The sequence below is a fragment of the Rhizopus delemar genome, genomic scaffold, assembly GCF_000149305.1.
Source record: "Rhizopus delemar RA 99-880 supercont3.9 genomic scaffold, whole genome shotgun sequence".
Taxonomy (NCBI): domain Eukaryota; kingdom Fungi; phylum Mucoromycota; class Mucoromycetes; order Mucorales; family Rhizopodaceae; genus Rhizopus; species Rhizopus delemar.
In genome coordinates this window covers 1,426,963-1,450,684 of record NW_027137835.1, presented here as the reverse complement: position 1 = coordinate 1,450,684, position 23,722 = coordinate 1,426,963, and the positions used below count along the sequence as shown (strand labels likewise).

Here is a 23,722-nt window from a genome sequence, read left to right as displayed (position 1 = left end):
ATTTTCTATATTAAATAAATATCCCATTTTTGTTCTTGTTGTAATATGAACAACATTTTCTATGAATTGACAACACTCTTATTTGCACTTTTAATTCCTGTGTTCATTATCATTAAAACGCGAAAAGAAGACAAAAGAAGCACGGGAGTTGAATTGAACATTTTTTTTTTGGGTGGCTGAAGGGTGTCCCAGCTATTTTTTTATTGACCGCTTACTTGAAAAGATTTCAATCTTTTTCTTTTTTTCTTCTTCTTTCTTTACCATGTCTGCCACTACAGAAGAATTACAAACCTTTGTTCTCAACACTCTTGAAAAACAAACAACTATTGAGGACTCTAAAGATTTGACTCATAATGATAAACCTGTTGACCAACTTGCACTTCTTGGTGCTCTCAACAGTTTAAAGTCAAAAGACGTAAAGACTTTCTTTACACGAGCCTTCTTTTTTTTTTCTTATTCATTTTCATTTAGATGATTGATTTTAAGCCTATTGACCGTATTGTTTGGACTTTAACTGAAGAAGGTCAACAACTTGCTAAAGATGGTAGTCATGAAGCTCGCGTTTTTGAAGCTATTCCTCCCGGTGAAGAAGGTTTGCCAATTGCTGAACTTCAGGTAAAGTATCACATCTTTTTATATCATACTTTTTATCTAATAGGAAAGAGAACAGGCTAAATTTGGTCCTTCAGCAAAGGCCGGACAAGGAAAAGCTTTCAAAAACAAATGGATCACTAAAAAGGGCAACAACTTGGTTCGTGCTGTGGATAGTATTATAGATCAAACTCAAAAGGAATTGAAAGAGATTGAATCTACTGGAACATTGGGTGATGCTAAAGCACTTGCAGAATTAAAAAAGAGAACATTGGTCGATAAACAGTATGGTTAAATGCTTGATATGTTTTGTTGAGATTAATGTCTTTGTATAGAAAATTGACTTCTTACAATGTATCCAAGGGACCTGATTTCTCATTAGAAGTAAAGAAGGAAGCAACTGATATTACTTTTGAAATGCTTCAATCGTAAGTTACAATCGGGGTTTATGAAGATGATGACTCATCTATGTTTAATAGTGGTGAATGGAAGAATGCTACCTTCAAAAAGTACAACTTTGATGCGGCTGGTGTCATTCCTTCTGGTGGTCATCTTCATCCTTTAATGAAAGTGCGTCAAGAATTCCGTGAGATCTTTTTTGATATGGGTTTCCAAGAGATGCCTACCAATTGCTTTGCTGAATCTAGTTTCTGGAACTTTGATGCTCTTTTCCAACCTCAACAACATCCTGCTAGAGATGCTCATGATACCTTCTTCTTAAAAGGTAATAAAATAACTTTCTGCTTTTGATATTCACTTTCTATAGATCCTGCTACATCTGACCGTTTCCCTCGCGATTTAATGGAAAAGATTAAAAAAACACATGAAGATGGTGGAGAGACAGGTTCGATCGGTTACAACTACAAATGGAAAGAAGAAGAAGCACAAAAATTAATCTTGCGTACTCACACTACCGCTGTCAGTTCATACATGCTCTATAAACTCTCTGAAGAAACCAAGCGATTGGGTGAATTCCGCCCTGCTAAATACTTTTCTATCGATCGTGTATTCCGTAATGAATCTGTAGATGCTACTCACTTGGCCGAATTCCATCAAATTGAAGGTGTAATTGCCGATAAGAACTTGACCTTGGGTGATTTAATTGGTTTCATGGATGTTTTCTTTAAAAAGATGGGTATGGACAAGATTCGTTTCAAGCCTACCTATAACCCTTATACCGAACCCTCAATGGAAATCTTTTCTTATCACGAAGGATTAAAATCTTGGGTTGAAATCGGTAACTCGGGCATGTTCCGTCCTGAAATGTTGCAACCCTTGGGTTTGCCTTCTGATGTACGTGTTATTGCTTGGGGCCTTGGTCTTGAACGTCCTACAATGGTTAAGTATGGTATTTCAAACATCCGTGATTTACTCGGTCATAAAGTCAATATCGCTATGATCAAGGATTACCCTATTTGTCGCTTGGATAAAAAGATGGGTAAAGAATTGATTGGCTTAAGTCAAGATTAGAAAAAAAAGAGGGAAAGAGAAAAATAAAAAAAGTTTAATTTGTATTTAAACACAGCAAATACGTCTTTTTTTAATAATTAAAAAAAATATGTCAAGGTACATCATCTAATCATGTATACAAAGGAAAAGTTTTGTTTGTTTTTTTTTCTCATGCGTGAAAAAAAGCCAAGTTGATTTAGAGTTATTGTCCGATGATGAAGCATTGTTTCAAGAACTTGAAAAGGAAGAAGATTCTGAGATTGCTACTTTACGTGAACAACGTATAAGAGAAATTCAAGCAGAGTAATAATAATAATAATAATAATAATAAACAAGTAAAATTAATTCCATTCTCTACAGATTTGCAAGAAGAGAAACTTTAGAAGAATATCAACATGGCATGTATAGTGACATTGCAAAAGAAAAAGAGTTTATGGACATTACCGTCAAGGATAAATACGTAGTTGGTCATTTTTATCATCAAGACTTTAGACGATGTAAAATTATGGATACCCACCTTGAAGTAAACAGAAAAGTCTCATTTTTTTTTTTGTTATTAATCATATTATTTAGAAATTGGCAAAGAAATATTATAATACAAGATTTATAAAAATTGACGTTGCCAATGCTCCATTTTTAGTAGAAAAATTACAAGTGAAAATCTTACCTTGTGTTATAGCATGGAAAGATGGCTATGCACAAACAAAGTAAAAACGAAAAAGAATAGGCATTTTTCACCAACTGAAATACATTGAATAGGATTGTTGGGTTCGATGATCTTGGGAATACGGATAGTTTTGCAACAGGTGCCTTAGAATTAAAGTTGATACATGCAGGCGTCATCAAGAAAAAAGAAGATGAACAAGTACAAGCAAAGAAGTCTATCTTTCAATCCACAAATGATACTGATTCAGAATTGGAAGATGAATAAATTTCTCTTTTTGTTTATTTAATTGGCTTTTGTTTTTGTTTTCTTGGCCTCATCTTTGCCCCAAGTAGCCAACCATACGGCACTAAACAAAATAAATCCAATAACCATAGATCCAGTAGCTGAATAATAAGGATAAGCAGCTGTCAAATAACGAGGATATTCATTATGTCTAAATGGCTTAATAGATACTTGATCTTCCGCCAACAAGTACGTAAGACCAGAACGCTTATAATTCACTTTGAAGGTAAAGATACCATAGACATCTGGAAGCTTGACATGTGTTTCGAATCGGCCAACATTATCAGTAGTGGATACTTGCTTTAAGGTTGTGCGAATATAAGGATCAAGCATGATGATTTCAAGTTGTACATCGTTTGCCTTGTAAGGAACCCATTCATTATCCTTGTATTCAATAATATCAATTGTATAAACCTAGTTTTTTACTTTGTTTAGAAACACTTTTTCCTCATTCTCTTTAGTCACTTACAACATCATCCTTAACACGGTACCAATCTCTTTGTTCAACTTCACCTTCTTTGTGATGATGAAATCCAACAACTTTCAACACACCTTTTTCCTGGAAAGTCCACTGAGTTAACTGACTAATAAATACTTCATTTCCAGATTTATCAAAACTATGTTTTTCTTGTAAGTTTTTTCTTTTTTAAACTATAAACATATATCTCTTACGATTGACCAGATTTAATATCGACAGGAGAGCTAATCAATTTATCAGAAAAGATATCAAGAGAACCTACAAAAGTAACACGAGCCGAGTTGCGAGCCTGTAAGGCGCCTACCAAGGACACAGTGCTTGATTCCTTGTTCAAAATAGCAGTAGAAAGTGGGATTTGACCAACAGTTAAACCGGTACCTGAGAAAAGGATTGGCGCTTCAATTTGCTTTTTATCAATAATAGAAGACGGAGCAACCACATTTAAAGTGGCAATCAAGTCGGTATCTTCATTGACAGATTGTGTTTGATCAAGTACCTTTTCCGTATCCAATTCAATATCAAACTCTGAGGCCAATGCATGCATCGAGTCACTAGCGTCTGGTGTGACAGCAATAAGCATGTTGCCACCATTTTTAACAAAGTTGACGAGTTGAATGTTGTTCAAGTGTGGATGGCTTCCTAAACCTATAGCAGAAAAGAAGAATATGAGTGGGTGGAATGACCAGAAAAGAGGAACTTACTGCTAGATTTGGGTGCAAAATGAATAATGTGAGAAAAGACGTGTTCACCAAAGTAATAAAGAGAAGTTGTTTGATCATCAGCTGCTTTAAATAGGGGCGTGAATCCTCGTTCTACTCCCAAACTAATTAAATATGCATTCACAGGTATGTAATGTTTTATTACCTTGCAATTGTTGCCAAAACTGTGAATAGTTGTCTTTGTCAGATAGAGAGTCCAACAAGACCAGAATTCGATGACCTGTTGTAGAAGTAGCAGCTGCTAACGCTGTCAAAAGGCTGACGATAAAAAGAGAGGTTAAAGAACAGATGCTTCTCATCTTCTCTCTTTATAAATATGTATTAGAAATAAGCGCGTCCCAATCTATAAAAAGAGGGCAAATTTAATTGAGTGTTAATCTGGGATCAAAAGAAAAGGATGCACCTTAACTTTATGTTCTCTATCAAAACTTTTAATGCAACAAAGAAATATACTGGTTTTTATGAGTTGTCTTGTTCAAAAAAGGACTTGTTGCTGAATAATAATCCTATTGAGAGCTTTTATTAGACGAATTTGCTTCGATTTTACTGCAAAGCTGAGTTTATTGCAGTACTCGGAAAGTTACAGAGAAATTATAATGAAGCTTTTATTTGTCTTATTTAAGCAGAAGAAACTTACGCCTAAGCTATAAATGACCTATTACTACTAAATAGCTAGAATATAATTCTAATTTTAACGCCAAACTATTTTTGACAAGACCTCTTATAATATCAATCGTATTATTTTTTATGCAATTAGCAAACTCGCATAAATAACTATTTTAAGACACTTTAAACGATTTCATTATAACTTTGCCAAAAAAAAATATGTTTGTGAATACTAGTTTTTATTGTGATAATTAGCATTAGATCTTTGTGATACCACCAGTAATTATACAGCTACATATTTTCTTGGCATAAAACTTGAAGTCAAGGGAAACGAACCATTGTGGAAAATGACTCTTTTAATTTTGCAAAAAATGGATGTACGCTGTAAAAAAGCTAAATGGCTTTTATTGATAGCAGAAATACTTAACTTACAGCTTACAGATTCTGATACCAAGCATATACAACAAGTTAATGAGGATAAACTTTGTTGGTGTAGCCTCTCCATTATTGCTGGCACAAGCATGATATTATCAATTGTGTCTTGGAAAAAATGAAACTTGCTCAACTCGATCATTCTATGCTGATCATTGATTGTTAAATCCATCGCTCTCCAAGTGACTATTAGCGAAGTTTCCCGATCTTTTGACTTCAATAAAAAAAAACGTTCATAGTTTACTGTCCCAAACGGATCAATATATAACATCTAGTCTGGAATCATTGTCTGATTATTTGGATGATTGGACAGAGACAAGACAGTATGTCAATCTTAAAATCAAGTCAGCAGAACCCATTAGTGAAGAATTTATTGATCCAAATGACCAACATGAGAAAGACACGATTGGTTTATTAGCGAATCATTTATAGTGACTAATTTTATTTCTTTTCTTTAGGAGAATGCATTATTATCTCACTATTAAATTAAACAACAATTCGACAAGAAAAGAAAATGAATGTATTACCTATGTAGACAGACATGATTTGATATTGATAAAAGAGGAGAGGTTGATCTTGACAATGAATAATATATGAGTCGTTTTGTATATAATATATATATATATACTACAATCAATATATACTTGCACGATTTTAATCATATCGAATATCCATTCGATTTCTATCTTACACATTCTTAAATCATTTCACAAACAAAAAACGTCAAGTTTGAGTAGTGAATACAAGTAAACGAGCACTCTGTTAACTAATTTATCTTTTGCAGGTTATCCCGACTGTGTTATTCTTAGGATAAAGACTGATATCAAACATGACAAAGAGACAGTATTGTTCTAAAAGGACAAGATATGCTGAATAAAACCTTTTGTGGACTCTGAATCATTTCTCTTTTTTGATATATATCACACACTGATCATAACACGCTGTGTTTTCATGAAATTTTCAAATTAAATTGAATTAAACAGAGCACTTTTTGATCATTGTCAAACTGGCAATACAGTTGTGTACGCAGTTGCTCATTATCATTATTATAAGCAATCTGCGTCATGCTCGCGAGTGTTGTAATATTCTATGGTGTCTTTTGATCAGTAGACAATCAGTCTCAATCTCCATTTCAGCCAAATGACACCTTAGCTTTTAATGATTACTTGATGAGATCAATTTCTCGAGTGGATCGTCACGTCTTTTTAAAACTGACTCTGTGATCTTTTGGATGATTCTATCTTGATTTCCAGATGATCCGATATACTTTTGGACCTTGTCAATTTAGAGAAAAGCTATTGAGAATACATGGTCTCTCTAATGAATATTAGACATATCTAAGCATCAAAGCCTAAACTCTAGGCACTTGCAATTATGGCCGGCAACCCTTCTTGGATAGATGGGCCGAATTACAATACAAGCCGTTTTTGCCATAATGCTTTCAGTCTGTTCCGAATATTCCGACTACTGATAATCACATGAAGTTATCTTTGTCGTTGTTACCAGGGCAACAGACGACTTTCTATCATCTCAGGGGACAGCAACGTTATCTTTAGATTCATGAATAGTCCAATTATTAAAAGGGCTAAAATCTATAAATCTTAAACATTCATTATTATTTTCAAGTGTGATGACTTCTTCATTCGATGATCATCTTTTGGTTATCTGTAAATTACTATTTAACGTAAAGTCTGACTATAGCATATGCCCAATGATGCTATTTTTAGTAAGCTTAGATGATATATACCATCCTACGTTTCTCTTACCGCTATAACCAACAGTATCAATATCTATTCAATTGGTTGAGGCGCAAAAAAACTAGACAGCATGCAAGCAACGTACCTTTGATTAAAATGGAGAATGAAGCGGGAGCCATTGACATATAAGCCACATAAAATATGTATAAAAGGATTGAAAAATTACATATTTCTTCATTTTATTTTATTCTTGTTCTTCTCAACGCAAAAGATGGTAAGTTTTTTTTTTTCTAAAAAAAAAGAGGCATGTGCAAAGTAAGAAAGATGCAAAACCTTCTTTGACCTAATCATATGTGTGGTTACAAAAAATCTGATTTAATGAGCCTGACTTATTTTGCATACTCTGTAACAAATATTTAATTTATTCTTTTTACTAGACTTTTATCTTTAGGAACTATATTATTAAAGTATTGGTTCATTTTTTGTGTTTAATTAATAAAGTTATGAAGCTTCTATAAAAATTCTTGTTACCAAAATGTTTAAATGTTTTCCTCGAGGTTTAAAATTTTTTTTTGAAGCACAATACAAGGGCGATACCCTAAACTACCCGAGAATTGGTTAAACAAGTGGCTTTTTGTAAAGTTCATATTATACTTTACAAAAAAAAAAGAAAAACATTTTTCCTGTGATAGTGGCTTATACTGCTGTACACCGGGAACACGTCGAATACAAACAAATCCTACCTTTCCATGTGCTTCCATGTACCACGAGCATTTAGAGAATAAGAATGTTTGTTTTGGTCTTGGCAATGATATGTGTAAATAAACAGACGCGATTTTCTGTGAGCAGTGAATAGGATAATCGCTTTTTTGAATACAAAAGTAATCTATCAAGAGCAAATACCTCTTCATTCATGTGTACATCCCACTCTTTCATTGGACCTGAATTTGACAGGTCTACCATTAACAATATATTATGCAAATACTGCCGTTCTTGGATCTTCTTTTTATTGTCTGTTAACATGAAAATTTTAGACAACAAATAAAGACAATCAAGACGTGAACATGTCCACCCTTTCTCTCTTTTGTTTAATATCAAAGAAATACGCCAAAGAAAAGTTTTGCATAAGATTTGTCAACAATCAAGTGGTTGTGACCATCTTGCTTACCAATTTTGAAAGAATTATAAAGTATTTATGATTTAATAGAAAATCCAAAAAAAAAAAAAAAAAAAAAAAAAAAAAAATAGAGCAATGGAGAGAGTGAACGCAACTGAATAATTTTTTTTAAAAAATATGCTCTCAATCGCTTTTTTTTGCTAAAGCTTTTTAAATACAGGAATCATAAACTACAGAGTCCGTCAGATTCTAATAACAGTGAAGCACACAGCATATAAACCATCAACACTTTCTCTCTGACTAAACAATAAGTATACTATGTTACACTATATTTTATTTACCAACACATAAAAGGCTATTTTTTCCCCCATTCACTTGTACAAGTCGAACTGATAACAGGCAAGGAATCCATTGTTTCTCCCCCCGCCTAATATCGCGATAAAGTTACACGAATAACCTAGCATTTATAAGGTTGATAGGTTACAGTTTAGCAAATATGTCAATTATCTAACATTGTATTACAAAAAGATAAAAATAAAAAAAAATCCCTTTTACAAACTGTACACACAACTTCTTCCAAATGCCGATCTTTACGAAAAATAAAATATACTTTGGTTTGGAATGGAGTCAGCGGAACTTTTTATAATAGCGGAGAGAGGAATCTAGTAAAAAAATGAATTTAAGCACTTTTGATTCCGATCTTTTCCATTGATTTTACCCCCTTTCAATTGCAAAGTTATAAAAATATGGATGAGATACTGAGTTGTTATAAAAGTAAGATTAATTTCAAGAATTGTTTAAATGATTTCTTCTTAATATAAGTAGGATGTTAAGTAAAGAATAAATATTTACCCCCTCTCCTACTAACGAACAGTCGACGGGTATCATTCTATTATAAAAAAAATTTCCTTTTCACTCCAGAAATAACCAAATTAAGCAATTGTAGATAAGTGAAGAGAGCAAGAGAGAGAGAGAGAGGGGTCTGTGTGAAATGAGGGTAACTTAAAGCTTGAATCAAAACCTTTATTTAGTAAACGAGATAAGTTATCAATCAACCCCTATTTCACACAGTCATTTGCTTCTTTACTTCCCTTTTCATCCTAATAACTCCGACCCGAAAGATTTATTAATAACTGGATTAAATGAATTAATTTTTCTTTTTCTTCTTTCTTTTACTTTTATAAATTAAAAATGTTAAATAAAACACATAATATACCTGTACCTTATGGAACTATTCCAAAATATAAGAAAAATAATAATGTAAGAATGACTCTATTTTTTTTTTGTGTCTATAATTTAAAGAAATTAAATGTGTGTTTGTGTGCTGTAGGAAAACAAGACGAGTTGCACAGCAGTTCCTTACCCCTTTTTTTCAAATTCCACTTCATCCTCATTTTTATCATTTTTATCAACACTGTTTACAAAGAAAGAGCAAGTCGGATTTATGCCCTTTCAAAATAATGAACCTATCATTCAACCACATTTAGACATCATTTCAAGAAGTGAGCCTATTGATTGTCAACATCATCATAATGCTGAACAACAGGATAATAATAGTTCTTTTAGCACAAGCACTAGTAGCAGTACAAGTAGTAATAGCAGTTGTAGTAGCAATTATTTTGATATGAATGACATGTTCTCTTTTGATGATAATACAACTGCTTTATCAGATATATTATGTGATCATTATATTCAATCAAAGACACAGTTTAATAATGATACTGCAGATGTCCCATTAGAAACATTTCGTATATTTGAAGCACCTTCTGTTGAAAATGATCATTGGATATTAAAACAAAAAGAAAAAGAATGGACCTTGGTTGAACAATCTGAAAAATATGCTGCAAAACAAGAATTAGCAAAGGAAGAAGAGCAAGAAAATGAAATGAATCACCATCATCATGTTCGCGATATTAGAACTAATAGTGACTACTTTAGAATTATTGTTGCTGAAGTAAATATGATGCGTGCTCAAAAGATAGTCGGTCCTTTAAGACAAAGAAGGCTACTACCAAAAAGATCTGATTCATTTGAATATCGATCAAGTCCTTTAAGACATCAAGTTGTATAATTCATTTTCATTTATTCATACACACAATCACATACCCCATTTGTACATAATAAATACATTTATTCATTCCACTTTACGAATCCTAATCGTACCATTTTCAATACCATTCACTAATATATTGATTTCTGATGTTGTCATTCGATCAAGGCCTTTACCAAGATCAACTGCGTCTATTGGTAAACCTTCCATGATACATTTCTTATGTGATCTTGATTCACCAAAGGATTTCCAGGGGAAAACAGCTTCGTTAAGTTCGGGGTCTGCAGAAACTATGATAGAGGTGAATGTTTGTAGATTAAGCAAGAAGGCACTTACGTAGCATGTCTAGCATTCTCTTTCTGATCTCTTTCTTTGTTTGAATACGAGCGACTACAGATGCTATGTTTTTAATAACAAAGCAAATAGAAAAGAGTTCAATATCATTATTGCTTTTTATTTCACTTGTTCATACAATTGTCTCCTCCTTCTTCATGTTTACCCGGTTTTTCTCCTTGCTTAAAAAAGTTTTCCAACTTTGTTTGCTTACGAGCTATCGTCTCCTTCTTCACCTGTCCCTTTTTTAGTTCTTGTTTATCCAACTTTTTCCTCTTTGCAGGCGGTTCGCTGTCGACTTGCTCTAATAATTTTTTATGTTCTATAAAGAATAATATAAATTAAAAGAATCAATGCAATCGTCACTTACTTTTAGATATCGTACGATCAGCTATATAAGCTTTCAGCTCATTTGATATCTTGATTGATTCTTTTAATAATTTATTGTGGAATCGCTTACATAATTCTATCTAAATTTAGTAACAAGTTGATAGTTACAGTTTATGCTTACTTGTATTGAACACTTTAAGAGGTCGTATATCGGGTTCTTCTGGTGAAGGGACACAATAGGCAAGCACATGGATACCATCTTCACGATAAAGCTGCACTGAAAGCTCATAAATTTTTTTACACTGATCCTTAAAATGCCTGCTGGCATCCTTATATTGTTTTTCCTGCTCCTCTGACGCGTTATTATTATCCTCTGTACTACTTGCCATATCCTCATCCTCAAGAACTTTTACAAGATAAGTAACAGAAAACTATGTTTAAAATGCGGTCACCCTAACTATTTACATTGTAAAGCGTCTTCTCCTTGCTTGCCGAATATTTCTCTTTTAATCTTCTTTTCTGAGACATTGGCATATTCTGTTGTAATCTCTTTAATTTGTTGTTGAATATTTTCTTTAAGAGCCTTTATCTTTTCTTTCAGCTCTTTAGGGTAATCTTCTGTGGTCATCAAAAAAAAAAGTAGTATTGAAAATTTTGGAAGGGAAAAAAAGAAAAGGGAAAGAGAAAAGGGGAAGGAGAAAATCGTGTGCTCGAAAATTAAGGTTTATTCATACTCCGCATATCCTTGTATCTAAACAAGGTGAGTAAATACAGATAAAGTGATTTTGATTAGCAAAAATAATGTTAGTCTTCTCTGTATTGCGATCTTGAAACTGTAACTTACTTTTATGCATTGCTTATGTTATCATTTGATTGGCTACGGACACTTAAATTTGATATTTTTTTTGTGCGTGTGTGCTTTTTTTTTCTTTTGTAAAGAATGTCGTCTTTGGAAGATTTGAAATCGAAATTCAACTATGAAATAAATAGAGACTTAGTGTATTACTTTGATGAGAATCAAATTGAAATAATATATACACGACTAGGAACAGAAGAAAAGACAAGGCAGCATATTCTTGTTACTGATTTACATTCAGATCTAGTAAATAAAAAGATAGAGAAATCATTTTTTAAGCATATATAAAAATGCTAAATTCATGTACTTAGCTAAAAGTAAAGCAAGTATTGAGCTGTAGGCTTTATGATGAACCAAGACTATTGATTATTTGTACAGACTCAAATGATAAAAATCATTTCTTTTGGCATAGTGTCATAAGCAGTGAATATATACCTATCCAATTTGAGACGCCTATTATTGGTAAAATCACTGAAGCAAAGCTAACGAGAAATGCATTTGAAGTGGTAAGTTGAATATTATCCATAATATACAAACACTCATTATAAACATGATGATAGAATTATGTCTATAAAACACTGGTAACAGAGACAAAGATGTGTTATGCTCTAGTCCTTGGTATGGAAGAAGGATCTAGTATTCTTATATTATTAAATATTAACCATTTGACAAATATTCATATCGTAAGTCGAAATTCATCGCAAACTGTATTTTCGCTTATACATCACGTAGTCATTTAAATATCTTGAGCAAGAAGAGAATGACGATATTGGACATGTCACTTCAATTTATATTTTACCTCAAGATGCAAATGATAGGCGTATGGGGCATCATGATCCTCAAATATTACTTGGATACAGTAAAGGAGCTATTCGTATTTATCGTTTTAGAGCCACCGTCTATTCTTTTAAAGCACCTAGAGTAAGGTCACCTATTGATTTATCTGAATTTACAGAATTCCCTGGATGTAAGTATATCATAGAGTATAAGTTCATATACTGAATATTTCTGTGTGTAGACCCTATCACACATTTATCATGTGCAAGAACTTATAATAGCTTAAAGTTTATAGTAACTTTTGCTCAAGAAAAACCAGAAAATGATGCAAAACATAAGGATGCAAAATCTTATGTCAAACTTGTTGAATTTAATGGCAACTTGAGGCAACAGCTCAACTTATTCCATCCACCTTCATCAACCTGTTCTGTTGTTGAAACACAGCTCATGCCACATTATGAAGACGGCGTCGATTTGACCATTATTTATTACAACAAATCCTATACTGTTAACGTATGGTACCTTGATAATAAACAACAGCTGAGTCTTAAACTTGAAAAAACAGCCAGTGAAGACGCGTGCGTCGAGCCATTAGAACCTGCTTACAATACACATCCCGATTTGAAAGCGTATCTTCTAAGACACCCCGACAAAATTGTTGAATTTATCTTGCCTCATCATGCTGTCGGTCTGAAAAGAAAGGCGACGACCGATTTCTTTAAAGAAAGTCTGGAAGCAATTGAGTTACAAAGTAAAAAAGAAAGATTGCTGCATAGGTCCGTAGGTGGTGATCAGAAAAATATCTTTAAGGATAAGGAAGGACTTCCACTGTCACCGTATGACTATGATGAGATTGCAGATATAAGCTATGTTGATATGGATGAGGTTGACATGAGTGTTATGCAGCAAAAATTCAATTCTACAGACCTTCCAACAGAGGAAAACCAAACTGATAAAGCAAGCAATGAACAGCTCGAGGACATCAGTAATAGTAATCAGATTCAACTTGATTCAGAGGAATTAAATGAAGAAGACATAACGGTAACAACAACCGGGCTGAATGACGTTGAAGCCGAAGTTGAAGCCGATTTAGATAATAGGCATGATACCACAACCAATATTGATGTTATAGAAACCGCAGCTTCTGCAGACTTCGCATTTTCAACTACAAAAGATAACTCAATAGGAAACACTCTGGATACGAAAACGCCCGCTATAACAGCTGAACAAAGCATTGGTGATACCAAAGAAAAGGCAGGATTGAAACAAAGTAATCTTTCAGCTGAACCAGAAAATTCTGAAGATAGTAAAACAAAGACTAAAGAATCAGTGCAAACGACTCAAAAGATAGTAGATCAGGAAACTGTGATTAAAGAAATTGATATAACAACAGAAAAGGTTGAAAAACTTGAGAAGAATGCAGCAGAAATAGACCGAGACGAAGAAATTAAGATTAATACAGAAGAGATTGAACAAGCAGCGACAGTCGAACAAGAAACAATCGCTGAACCATTTGTACTGATAGAAACAGCCAGTGCACATGATAAACAAGAATATATGGAATCAGCAAATGAAGTCACCGTACTTTCAAACCAGGAGGAGCAGATTGATGAAGAGAGCGAAAATATTGCAGATGTGGAAGAAAAAGTTGATCGAATGAGCGAGAATTCTGAAGACGATTCGAGAGAAGCTCTTGAAGAAGAGCACGTCAATCCAGTGAATATGGTGACTGAATCTTCAAATATGAAGGATATTGACCAGATGAGTGAATACTCTGAAGATGAACAGAAAAAAGAACCTAGCAATGAAGATTATCCAGATCCCTTTGCGTCAACTGCTGTTCCAGATCAAAGTGATGTGGATGCTCAAGACATTATGTCCTTGGACAGAAGTGATACTTGGATGGAAATCGATCCTGCAGATGGGAATCAGATTGAGCCTATGGATGAAAGCAATTCATTTGTGATCTTGGATGCCAATGAAGGCTCGCCTGATGAAGACATGTTATCTTTATCAGATAAACAAGACGAAGAAAATGAATATGCAGATGTGATTGAAGCTGAAATTGAAGAGAATGACCAAGAATACGAAGACGAAAAAGCACATGATGAGAACGAAGAAGAGGAAGATGAAAAAGAAGTCGAAAATGAAGCCATCTTTGAAGATGAAGATGAAGATGAACAAGCTGATGAGAGTAGTGAATCTTCAATAAATGAATCTTTTATTCAATTGCCAGAGTACCAAGAAGAAGCAAGTGAGCAGGATGAACCTTGGAAGGTTCAAGAAGATGAAGAGGAGCAGGAACAAAGCGAAAAAGAGAAAGAGAGTAGCGATGTCCAGTCCGTTACATCGCAAGACCTTGATAATAGTGAAGGTGACAAGGCTGAAAATGAACAAGAGCAAAATTTTAAGAAGAGTGTTGAGGATGATTCTGCTAGTTTACCTGAATATGAGGAAACTAATCAATTTTATGAAGCTCAAGGAGAAAATAAAGATGAAACAAGCGATATTTACGAACTTGCAGATGACTATGAAGGCGAATATATGTCATATCGGGACAGCCAAGACTTTGAAAATAATGATGAGCTTGAAGGTCAGCAGGAAGAACAGTTGAAAGAGGATTATGATGAGTATCTTGATGCTGAAGGTGGATATGACGAGATTGATGGTGAAAAGGCTCATGTGAATGAAAATAATGATTTAATTTCTGGTCAGCCAGAGACTTTGTCAGGTACTGCAAATGTGTATCCAGAGTATGATGAAGAGGATATCGACTATCCTTATGAAGAAGATGAAGAAGAATTTCCTGTGGATTATGAGTATGATAAGACTGATGGATATGACAGCCTATCAGAAAAAGACGAGTACGAGCATTCTGAAGAGAACGCTGAAGCACAAAGTGATACAGTAGAAATTATTTCAGATGATTATATCGAAGAATCAGATACAAAAGATAATTCTGCTATAGAAGTAGTTAATGTCATTGACAGTGATGAGGATGAATTGAATAGTAGCTCCGATTCGGTAAAGGATCCGGAGATTGGTTATGCAAACATTCAATCATTCAAACCTGCTGGAGAAATTGTTGTACAAGACAAAGCACCTGCTTCTGCACTTGCGAAGCTGACAGCGCTTTATAATATGGACTTTTACAGATGGGGCAGAAGGAAATGCTAGGTTATGGAAATAAATATTTAAAATGTTAAGAATGTCAAACTTTTTTCTATCTCAATTTCTTAAATACATTTACTACTTTCTGCATAATTTTACAAAAATGCAAATGAGTACTATGAATTCACACAAGACCTTATCAGCTTGTGCCACAGTTTCACTGAAGCTTCTATCTTTTGATCACAATAAATGTGGGAATTTTCTGTAAACACCTGAAAGCTATTGGATTTTTCCAATGAACTTATTTTAAGTGTAAACTTTTAAGTCCAGAGTGGACACAGGATGTCCATACACCTTTATTGTCCCGACCAGCTGAACGGTAGATAATGTATGAGAAACTAAAATCCCTTAAAAACTCAAGGATTAAAAAAAAGTGAGAGAGAGACATTATGAAGGGTAGGAAAGGATCAAATCATTGTTTTGTGGAGTCAATCTATAAAAGGAGAATCTGTATAACCATAGGAGGGAGCGGAAGGGTGTTGAAGGGCATCAACCCCAGAGAGCGGACGGGTAAGGGAATTCCAGGTCAGTGACCAATAGTTTTTGGTGTAAACCCTCTTAAGAAGAGTCTTTGACAGTTTGCTGAGGAGGTGGGAGACTGAATAGGAAACATGGAGCCGTCGGTGCATACATAGACAGTGATGACATGCTGCTTTGTCAATGCATAAATTTGGTAGTAACAAGGTCAAGGAGTACCTTCAGGCAACCGTTCTAATATCCAACAGATGCATCGATTGCGTTCGAGGGATATCATAGCTAACCAGAGGATAGAGCAGTAGAGGGAAAGAAGCTTGGAGGGTCGACTCGCTAAAGTGAACTCAAGGTTGATTTGAAGGTAGGTAGATTTGTATTTTCGAAATTCTGTAGAGGAAGGAGGCATTGGAGGAGAAGGCAAAGTATAACAAAGGAGGCCATTGAATTTGCACGCCTGAAATTACATTTTGCATACTTCAACTTTTTAGTTTACATACTCAAACTGTTTATTTTGTGTACCGAATTTTTTTTTATTTTGTGCGTCACCATTGATTTGAACAAAGTTGCTATATTGCATATAGAACTAAAATAGCGTTTAGGATGAGACACAAAGGCTTGTCCATCATAATGCTTTTTTCTTACATAGCCTATCCTCAATTTCTTTCATGTGCTTCTATAAGAGCTTTAGTTCAAATAGTACTGTTTCTAAATAACATATTCCTCTCTTACAATCCAAACAGTGAAGCTGTTTATCATTGTAAATCAACAAACACGAATGATATCCTAGTTACAGTGTGGCGGTACATGATCTTTTTAACAACAAAATTATACTATTTTTCAGCCGGTGGTGCGAGTCTAAAAAGTTGATATTACTGAAAAGTAAAGTAAAAGGAATGGAAATACATACAATGAAAGAATTCCAGCTAAGCCTTTACTTATCTTGAAAGAATAATATATTGATAACACGTACTTGTTATGTATCCTTAAATTCGCCTATGTCAATACAATATATTAAAAAAAAAAAAAAAAAAAAAAAAACTGAAAAATATAATTCATGCATAAGTATTTTTTATTCATTTGGCCTCGCTATCTTTATATTACATCCAACTCTATCTTGGCAATACCTGAAGCACGAGAGCATAATAAAAGAACAAAAGAAAAACGGAAATCAATAAAAAGATTTTGTATTTATACTTTATTCAATAAACTATTTGACTGCTATTTAATAACAACCTTGTTTTCATTTATAAAGAAACGAGGATGTCTCTTTATAAATGGAGTCACTTTCCAATCTGTACTGCTTTCTTTTATGACTAGAAACTATAATAGAGAAAGAGGTGTTGGGAACAGGTTGAATGTGATGGGCTTACGGTACTTGTTATAATGGATGAAAGGAGGATAGGTGCACGATCAGGCTTTATACGTATATTTGGCCCCTCAATAGAACAAAAGGATACACCATAGTCATCATTATCTTCTAAACACTAAGTTTTAATGCCAATCTCTTGACTGATCTACTTGCGAAAAAAAAAGAAAAAAAAATATATATATATAGTCAAGTAGTTCATGCTAGGAAAAGACTGAATAGAAAATTCATCCAAATTGATGTATTTACAACGCAATAAAATAGCTTCAATGCTTTATACATAAATTTGAGCTGTTCCAATTTTGGCATCAAAGATATGATCTGCAAAAGCTGTGGATTTCTTAAAACTAGTGGTAAATTATTTAAAATGTACAATGAAAATAGAAGTAGGGCTGATTGCATGTAGTCAGTATTAAAGATGTTATTCCCACAACCATTTGACGACCTTGAGGAATGAGAGAGAGAAAGGAAATAATTGTTTTACACAAGTAATTCGTCTTGTTAAGCTTCTATCATAAACGTATATTAGAAGAGGAATCTATAAATGCTATATAAAGTAATGAAGACCATGTAAGGAAATTGAATTTTAAATACCTCGATTGTTTTATACGATTGGATAGATCATTTACTTTTACGTTAGGAATGCGAGTAAATTCTACATGCTTTTCCATTTTAATAATTGATATATTCAATAGAACAGGATTGAAAATTGAATGATTAAAGATTTGCCTCAGTTCTGTACACGTCATTTAACGCTTCTTCTTTGAAAAGATGTAGTAGAATAAGATGATGAATCATTGAATATACAGTACAAACAAGCGTTCATTGGAATTCGAAATAAAAGCAAAATCCAAAGTTTTCTTGATTTGTAATTAAGTACCTTCTTCTTGTTATGCATTGATAACATGTATGCAAAAAGAATTCATATGAATTTTACGATAAGAAAAGTGAAAAAAAGGGGGGAGGAGGAGAAGGAGGAGGGGAAGCAGTAGATTTTCATAACGAACCCGCTGTTCTTTCCGTTTATCTTTTTTATTTTGCTTTACATCATGTCTTACCGAATAGAATTAGAGAAAATCATGAAAGATAAATCTTTATTCGATAGGTTTTATTGTATAATTGTATATTATATAGAAAAGGTGCATGTAAAGTATTCATATTCAGTCATTGTAGAAAACAAAACAAATGAACCAAGAGATCATTTAGGTACATTATTATTGTGGTTATTAATTATCGTTGTAATGAATTCGTAGCTAACGAAAGAACATTTCTTGCATGGTTACGCACATCACTTTTATTTGTAACGACTGGCACAAGTAAATAATGATGGTTATTACCAGCTTAGGTTATTTATTTCATTCTAGCTTTTATTCAATTATATTCTTTTTCTTATTTGGGTAGATTACTTGGTTTGTTATGTATTTTATTGAGTGTAATCTATTTGTATTTTGGTACTGTTCGCTATTATCACATACAATGGGCACTTCAACAAAACTGGTTTCCAGCTAGCCAAAATACAATTGTTATAGCATTTACTTGTATCTTGTTATTATCTATTGGATTATTTATAGTTGTTATCTGATATTGATCTCGTAAAGAATATGGAATTTAATTCTATTTTTTGAATCAAACTAGTAAAAGCTTACAAAAGAATTAAAATAATGCTTCACTTTATTAATAAAACAAACTTGTATTCCTATAAAACATGTTTAAATAAAATTGTTAAATTAGTCTATTATCCTTAAAACAATGCTATACTATTTATTATTCAACATTAGATGGAATCAGAAACATGTTATCCAAGCAATAGATTGACAGATTTATAAAACAAGTCCAGTCGTCATAACAACAAAAATTATTCAGTTTACGTTCTATGATTCGATCAACTTTATTTCCCAAAAATAATATTAATAAAATAAATTTTGATCGACAGCTCATGGAACAAGCAATGGTATTTTTTTTTTATTCAATGCCATTTTCAGGACATCTCTGCTATCACCATAGTAAACATATACTTTTTGTCATACAAACCATAACAAACAATCCTTCAAGCACATCACCAGACCAAGTTTATGCCCGACACCACAAATGGATGACAATGATGAATCTATCTGAAGATATTCTCTGGTTGATTATTGGTCAAAATGATCGTCAAAATCTATGTCAACTGTTCGGAGTTCATTTATAGTCTTTATTTCATGCAGCGTTCTTTTTCTTTTTCTTCTCTTCTATTTAAAATGAATCCTCACAACCCACGCTTCTACTCTGAACTCGAACAAACATCATCTTACTACTATGATGAATCACCCAAAGTAATAAGGTCTATGCCTATCGGTAATGAAAGATTGGCTGCTTTAAGAGACTTGGGTGTGACCTTTAAAGAAGGCACACAACGAGTAACAAAGATTGCTACCCCATCTGGAACACCCATCTTGCCTTCCTTTGTCGACGCTGGACAGATTGATGTAAAAAATGAATGATTAGAAATAAAGCAATATTAACTGTTTTGTTATTATAGAATCTACTCTTACAGGAACAAAAGAAACAACAGTCAAGACCAAAATATTATACCGAAAGTGCTGGTTCCTTTTCTTTTCATGAGGATTATGGAAGAAGAGGTGAATGGCGTTGATATGCGTGTGAATAACTATCAAAAAAAAAAAAAAAAAAAAGGATAAACATATTCCCATTATTTTTTTTTTATAAAAAAGTACTGAATAAACAAATGTCCATTATTGTTTTAGCAAATAATGAGAAATCATAAAGACGTTTTCTATTCCTTTATATTCTATAAAAAAGGGAGTCTTAGATAACCTTTCTTCTACTGAATTTTAGGAACTTTTTAATCTTTCTCACTCTTTATTCTTGATCTCAAAGAGGGTTTTCATTCTTTGTATCATTTTACTTGATCTAACTCATGGTCAGATGTTTATTAATCAAGCGCTTAATAAGGTCTTTGAATAAGTAAGAATCAATTTTTTTTAAAAAAAAAACTGCTGTTTTATACAAATACATAACGAGATTTTTTTTATTCATGAAAATTGCTTCCAAATCAGAGCTGATGGTATATAAAAGTACATCCAAGTATCCTTTATACTAATACTCATTGAATGACAGTCTTTGCTTAGTTATTGACTTGGCAAGGCACTCTTTCATTCAAAACACAGTTTTTTTGCGTCCATTGTCTTGTTGTCACCTTTTTAAGAGATTAGTATAATGAGTATTATACTAAAAATAAGCATATTTATTTGTCATTTTCTGCCTCAAATATTCATCTTTTGCTAACATTAATGGTTGTTGTTAATGTGATTAAGAAACAAAAAACTCTTGTCGTAAGGATGTATAAAACATTTCATATCTTTTTATTTTCTTTTAATCTTGATATTTTATGCAAAAGGTACATTAGGTGTGTTTCTATTTCAGGGTTGCCTTTTTATATACAGTCGTTCCACTGCCAATTCAAGGATTAACTAAAAAACAAATACGGACTTTAAAATAAAAATTAGGGGACTTTCAGAAAAAAATTCATCTATTTTCGATATGTATCCGTAACCGTAAATTTATTTTGATGATAATTTTATATATATAAATAATAGATGCAATGACATGAGAAGGGTATTTATTTAGCAGTTACAATGTTACTTGATGATATAAAAAATGAAAGAAAAAAAAATAAAAGAGGGGCGTTAATTGTCTCTTATTACTGATCCAATGGAAGGGCCACTGAAAGAAATCAAACCAATATTTTCTTTAACAAGCTGCTTTTGGATCCTTTGGTTTTCGTGACAAGCAATCTGAAAAATAATAAAACTAGGTGAGTTCCACACAAAACATTCTAGCTTACATTTCCTATAGACATACATAAAGGGTTGCTAGAAGTTCCATATATTGAACTAGACCGACCCTATCACTCCAAGCTGTTGGCAATTTGGCACTCCTTAATTCAATACATTTCCAATGTGTTTCATCATCGAGGGAGATTTCTGATAAGGTAACTTGGGATTTGATGACATGAACCCCATAAAACTTCAGCTTCATAAATGTCGACAATGACGCATCATTATAGTGGGCTGCCTCTTTCCTTAATAATGACATTCCACACTTTAATATCTTCAGAGTGTCTTCAATTGAATGTATGGTATTTTCTTTAAGTTGTCCACTAAATAAATGGATAAGAACCTATTTATTTTAAATAATGCATTAAACATATTACCTTGACGCCTCTACAATAATAAGTTCCATATTATTATGCGTAGTTAAGGTACCAAGGGCATCAATGTATTTGCCTGGTGCCGAACGAAGGTCGTAATCACAGTCTTTTTGGTTCAGCATTTTGGAAGAGATAAACTCTGACTCGTACCTAAAGAAGCATAGTTTAGTACTTTTTTCTCTTTGTATGCTTTTTTTTTACCATTTAAACTCGATGAAATCAAATGTTTTTCCCAGTGCTAATAATGAGGGTATAATATTTTCGACGAAGTGTGTCCTTTCATGATTTGAGATATTGATCGGGGGATCTGCAAACAAGGTGAAAGGCTGTGAGAGAATGCTTTGCTATATTGAAAAAAGACTCTTTGCGATTGTCCTGTCTCTCGCTAAGCTTAGAAGTTCACATTTCTTCAAGAAATGGTTCGTAACTGGTCTCACTGTCTAACAACCCAACGACATGATCGAATAAATCAAATGATTTGGGTGAATAATTTTCTTTTTGTTCATTTTTGTACTGATTATATAAATTTTTTGATGTTGAGTTAGTCTGAGAAAATGAGGTTCCAAAGTGGATAAACTGATTTAAAGCTTCAATTTGTAGTTTACGCAACTTGGGTTTATGGGGGCGTTCAACTGGCGCAGAGGGTGGGTTAATATTATACATTTTTTGTTTATAGGGGATATCTCTAGTGAGAACTCCAGTTTATTTAAAGTCAAGTGACTATATTAGGATACAATAAGAGTAAAAAAAAATATTATACATTAATGAGCCTTCACCTACATCTGTTTCGGCCTTTAAAAATATATAGGAAAATCAGTGAAGTTAAGTAATCGATTGAAGATAAAAGAATGCTAGTGGCAAAGTATAAATACCTGATTCGTTATTTCATGAAGAACACGTCGTTTAGTACGCTTAAGAAGGTAGTTAATGTTAACGCATCTAATTTTGTTTTGTTTCGTTTTTTATTTTACTTACAGGTTGACTCATAATTATGTTATTGACACCAGCAATATTCACTTGTTCTTTCTGCGATATGTTGTTGACATTAATTGTTGGGTGTTCTCCATTCTTCATCTCTTGAGGTTCTCCTCCAGTAACTCCTAAACATCTTAATTACAAAAGTTTCTAAGTGTAAAACAAAGGTTAATTGTCTTTTTGAGAAAGAAACAAATTTAGCTTTTACTTACATCAACTTGTACTAAAGCATTCAAAGTGTATCTGTTTAAGCTTTTTTGAATTTTTCCTATTGTTTTTAGATCGCTTTTGATTTTCAATAGAAGCTGATTTAAGCTCATTTTAAGTGCGCTGTCCTCTTAATCATAATTTATAATAGCTTCAGCGATGTCCCACTCTTTTGCAGAAGTTCGGAAGAAGTAATTAATAGACATCTTTTTGTGATGAAGAAAAGCAAATGGTTGCTTTTTTTTTAACAGTTTTACCAGGCTTCAACTATAAATGAAATTGGTGTAACTATTGCTAAACTGCGTTGTTATGCCTGTAGCGGGGCGTCTCATCTCTCTGTCAAACAGATGGCTGCTGATTCGAATCACGATGAAACATAAGCTTTTTGTGGTACATCTATTTCATACTGTGTTTCCGGCTTGGTCTCTGTGGCTTCTCACCCGGTTCTCTCCTTTGTCGTTGATCGCAAAAATTTACCGGCAAGTGTTGGTCCGTTTCCTTTCTGTACAATAATCATTCCCAATGTACAGTAGCCGCTCTATTTAAGGGTGTCTGATTTAAGGGTATTTTCTATTTATGGGTGACTTTTTACTGATATACAGACATAAAGCACGGTCGTACTGCTGGGCTCGGAAGTGTGCCCTTAAAGTTGTCAATAATTCCTTTGTATACAAAATATGAATGAGAAAACTGTAAAATAAAAAGACAGCTTATATAGCATTTTATCAACAAATAATAGGCTACCTGCATCAAGAACCTGTAGCTTGCTAGTCGTGTTTGTTAGGAGAAATATCAACTTAATGTCGTTGAGCGGAATTCTTATTTTATGAACGGTCGCATTATCCAAAAGAAGAGCAACTTTTCGATTCTGTCTTCCAAAGGCAACATTTAACTTTTTCACATATGTTGTCATCCCAGCATTAGTAGAATAATGG

General features: G+C 33.2%; 9 protein-coding genes across 9 annotated transcripts; 5 read left to right on the top strand and 4 right to left on the bottom strand.

Moving 5' to 3' along the window:
* Positions 1–262: 262 nt before the first annotated feature.
* Positions 263–2,061, top strand: RO3G_11637 (uncharacterized protein; the record flags this gene model as incomplete). The annotated part of the gene is made up of 6 exons (XM_067666221.1): positions 263–415; positions 472–615; positions 659–876; positions 927–1,019; positions 1,071–1,315; positions 1,358–2,061. 6 exons carry the CDS (start codon positions 263–265, stop codon positions 2,059–2,061), a joined length of 1,557 nt encoding a protein of 518 aa, XP_067522322.1.
* Positions 2,062–2,149: 88 nt separating this feature from the next.
* RO3G_11636 (uncharacterized protein) lies at positions 2,150–2,855 on the top strand (the record flags this gene model as incomplete). The annotated part of the gene is made up of 6 exons (XM_067666220.1): positions 2,150–2,157; positions 2,227–2,343; positions 2,401–2,563; positions 2,614–2,694; positions 2,729–2,747; positions 2,800–2,855. The coding sequence occupies 6 exons, from the start codon at positions 2,150–2,152 to the stop codon at positions 2,853–2,855; spliced, it is 444 nt and encodes a 147-aa protein (XP_067522321.1).
* A 134-nt stretch (positions 2,856–2,989) lies between these two features.
* Positions 2,990–4,485, bottom strand: RO3G_11635 (uncharacterized protein; the record flags this gene model as incomplete). The annotated part of the gene is made up of 5 exons (XM_067666219.1): positions 2,990–3,403; positions 3,459–3,606; positions 3,662–4,112; positions 4,169–4,252; positions 4,332–4,485. The coding sequence occupies 5 exons, from the start codon at positions 4,483–4,485 to the stop codon at positions 2,990–2,992; spliced, it is 1,251 nt and encodes a 416-aa protein (XP_067522320.1).
* Positions 4,486–9,229: 4,744 nt separating this feature from the next.
* On the top strand, positions 9,230–10,109 carry RO3G_11634 (uncharacterized protein; the record flags this gene model as incomplete). Its single annotated transcript, XM_067666218.1, has 2 exons — positions 9,230–9,298; positions 9,465–10,109. 2 exons carry the CDS (start codon positions 9,230–9,232, stop codon positions 10,107–10,109), a joined length of 714 nt encoding a protein of 237 aa, XP_067522319.1.
* Positions 10,110–10,172: 63 nt separating this feature from the next.
* Positions 10,173–11,379, bottom strand: RO3G_11633 (uncharacterized protein; the record flags this gene model as incomplete). Its single annotated transcript, XM_067666217.1, has 6 exons — positions 10,173–10,378; positions 10,425–10,487; positions 10,588–10,743; positions 10,792–10,887; positions 10,933–11,157; positions 11,217–11,379. 6 exons carry the CDS (start codon positions 11,377–11,379, stop codon positions 10,173–10,175), a joined length of 909 nt encoding a protein of 302 aa, XP_067522318.1.
* Positions 11,380–12,429: 1,050 nt separating this feature from the next.
* On the top strand, positions 12,430–15,561 carry RO3G_11632 (uncharacterized protein; the record flags this gene model as incomplete). The annotated part of the gene is made up of 2 exons (XM_067666216.1): positions 12,430–12,574; positions 12,626–15,561. 2 exons carry the CDS (start codon positions 12,430–12,432, stop codon positions 15,559–15,561), a joined length of 3,081 nt encoding a protein of 1,026 aa, XP_067522317.1.
* Positions 15,562–16,240: 679 nt separating this feature from the next.
* On the bottom strand, positions 16,241–16,435 carry RO3G_11631 (uncharacterized protein; the record flags this gene model as incomplete). Its single annotated transcript, XM_067666215.1, has 1 exon — positions 16,241–16,435. The coding sequence occupies one exon, from the start codon at positions 16,433–16,435 to the stop codon at positions 16,241–16,243; it is 195 nt and encodes a 64-aa protein (XP_067522316.1).
* A 3,197-nt stretch (positions 16,436–19,632) lies between these two features.
* On the top strand, positions 19,633–20,027 carry RO3G_11630 (uncharacterized protein; the record flags this gene model as incomplete). The annotated part of the gene is made up of 2 exons (XM_067666214.1): positions 19,633–19,860; positions 19,914–20,027. 2 exons carry the CDS (start codon positions 19,633–19,635, stop codon positions 20,025–20,027), a joined length of 342 nt encoding a protein of 113 aa, XP_067522315.1.
* Positions 20,028–21,235: 1,208 nt separating this feature from the next.
* On the bottom strand, positions 21,236–22,900 carry RO3G_11629 (uncharacterized protein; the record flags this gene model as incomplete). Its single annotated transcript, XM_067666213.1, has 6 exons — positions 21,236–21,244; positions 21,299–21,554; positions 21,609–21,755; positions 21,807–21,949; positions 22,581–22,705; positions 22,789–22,900. The coding sequence occupies 6 exons, from the start codon at positions 22,898–22,900 to the stop codon at positions 21,236–21,238; spliced, it is 792 nt and encodes a 263-aa protein (XP_067522314.1).
* Between the last annotated feature and the right edge of the window lie 822 nt (positions 22,901–23,722).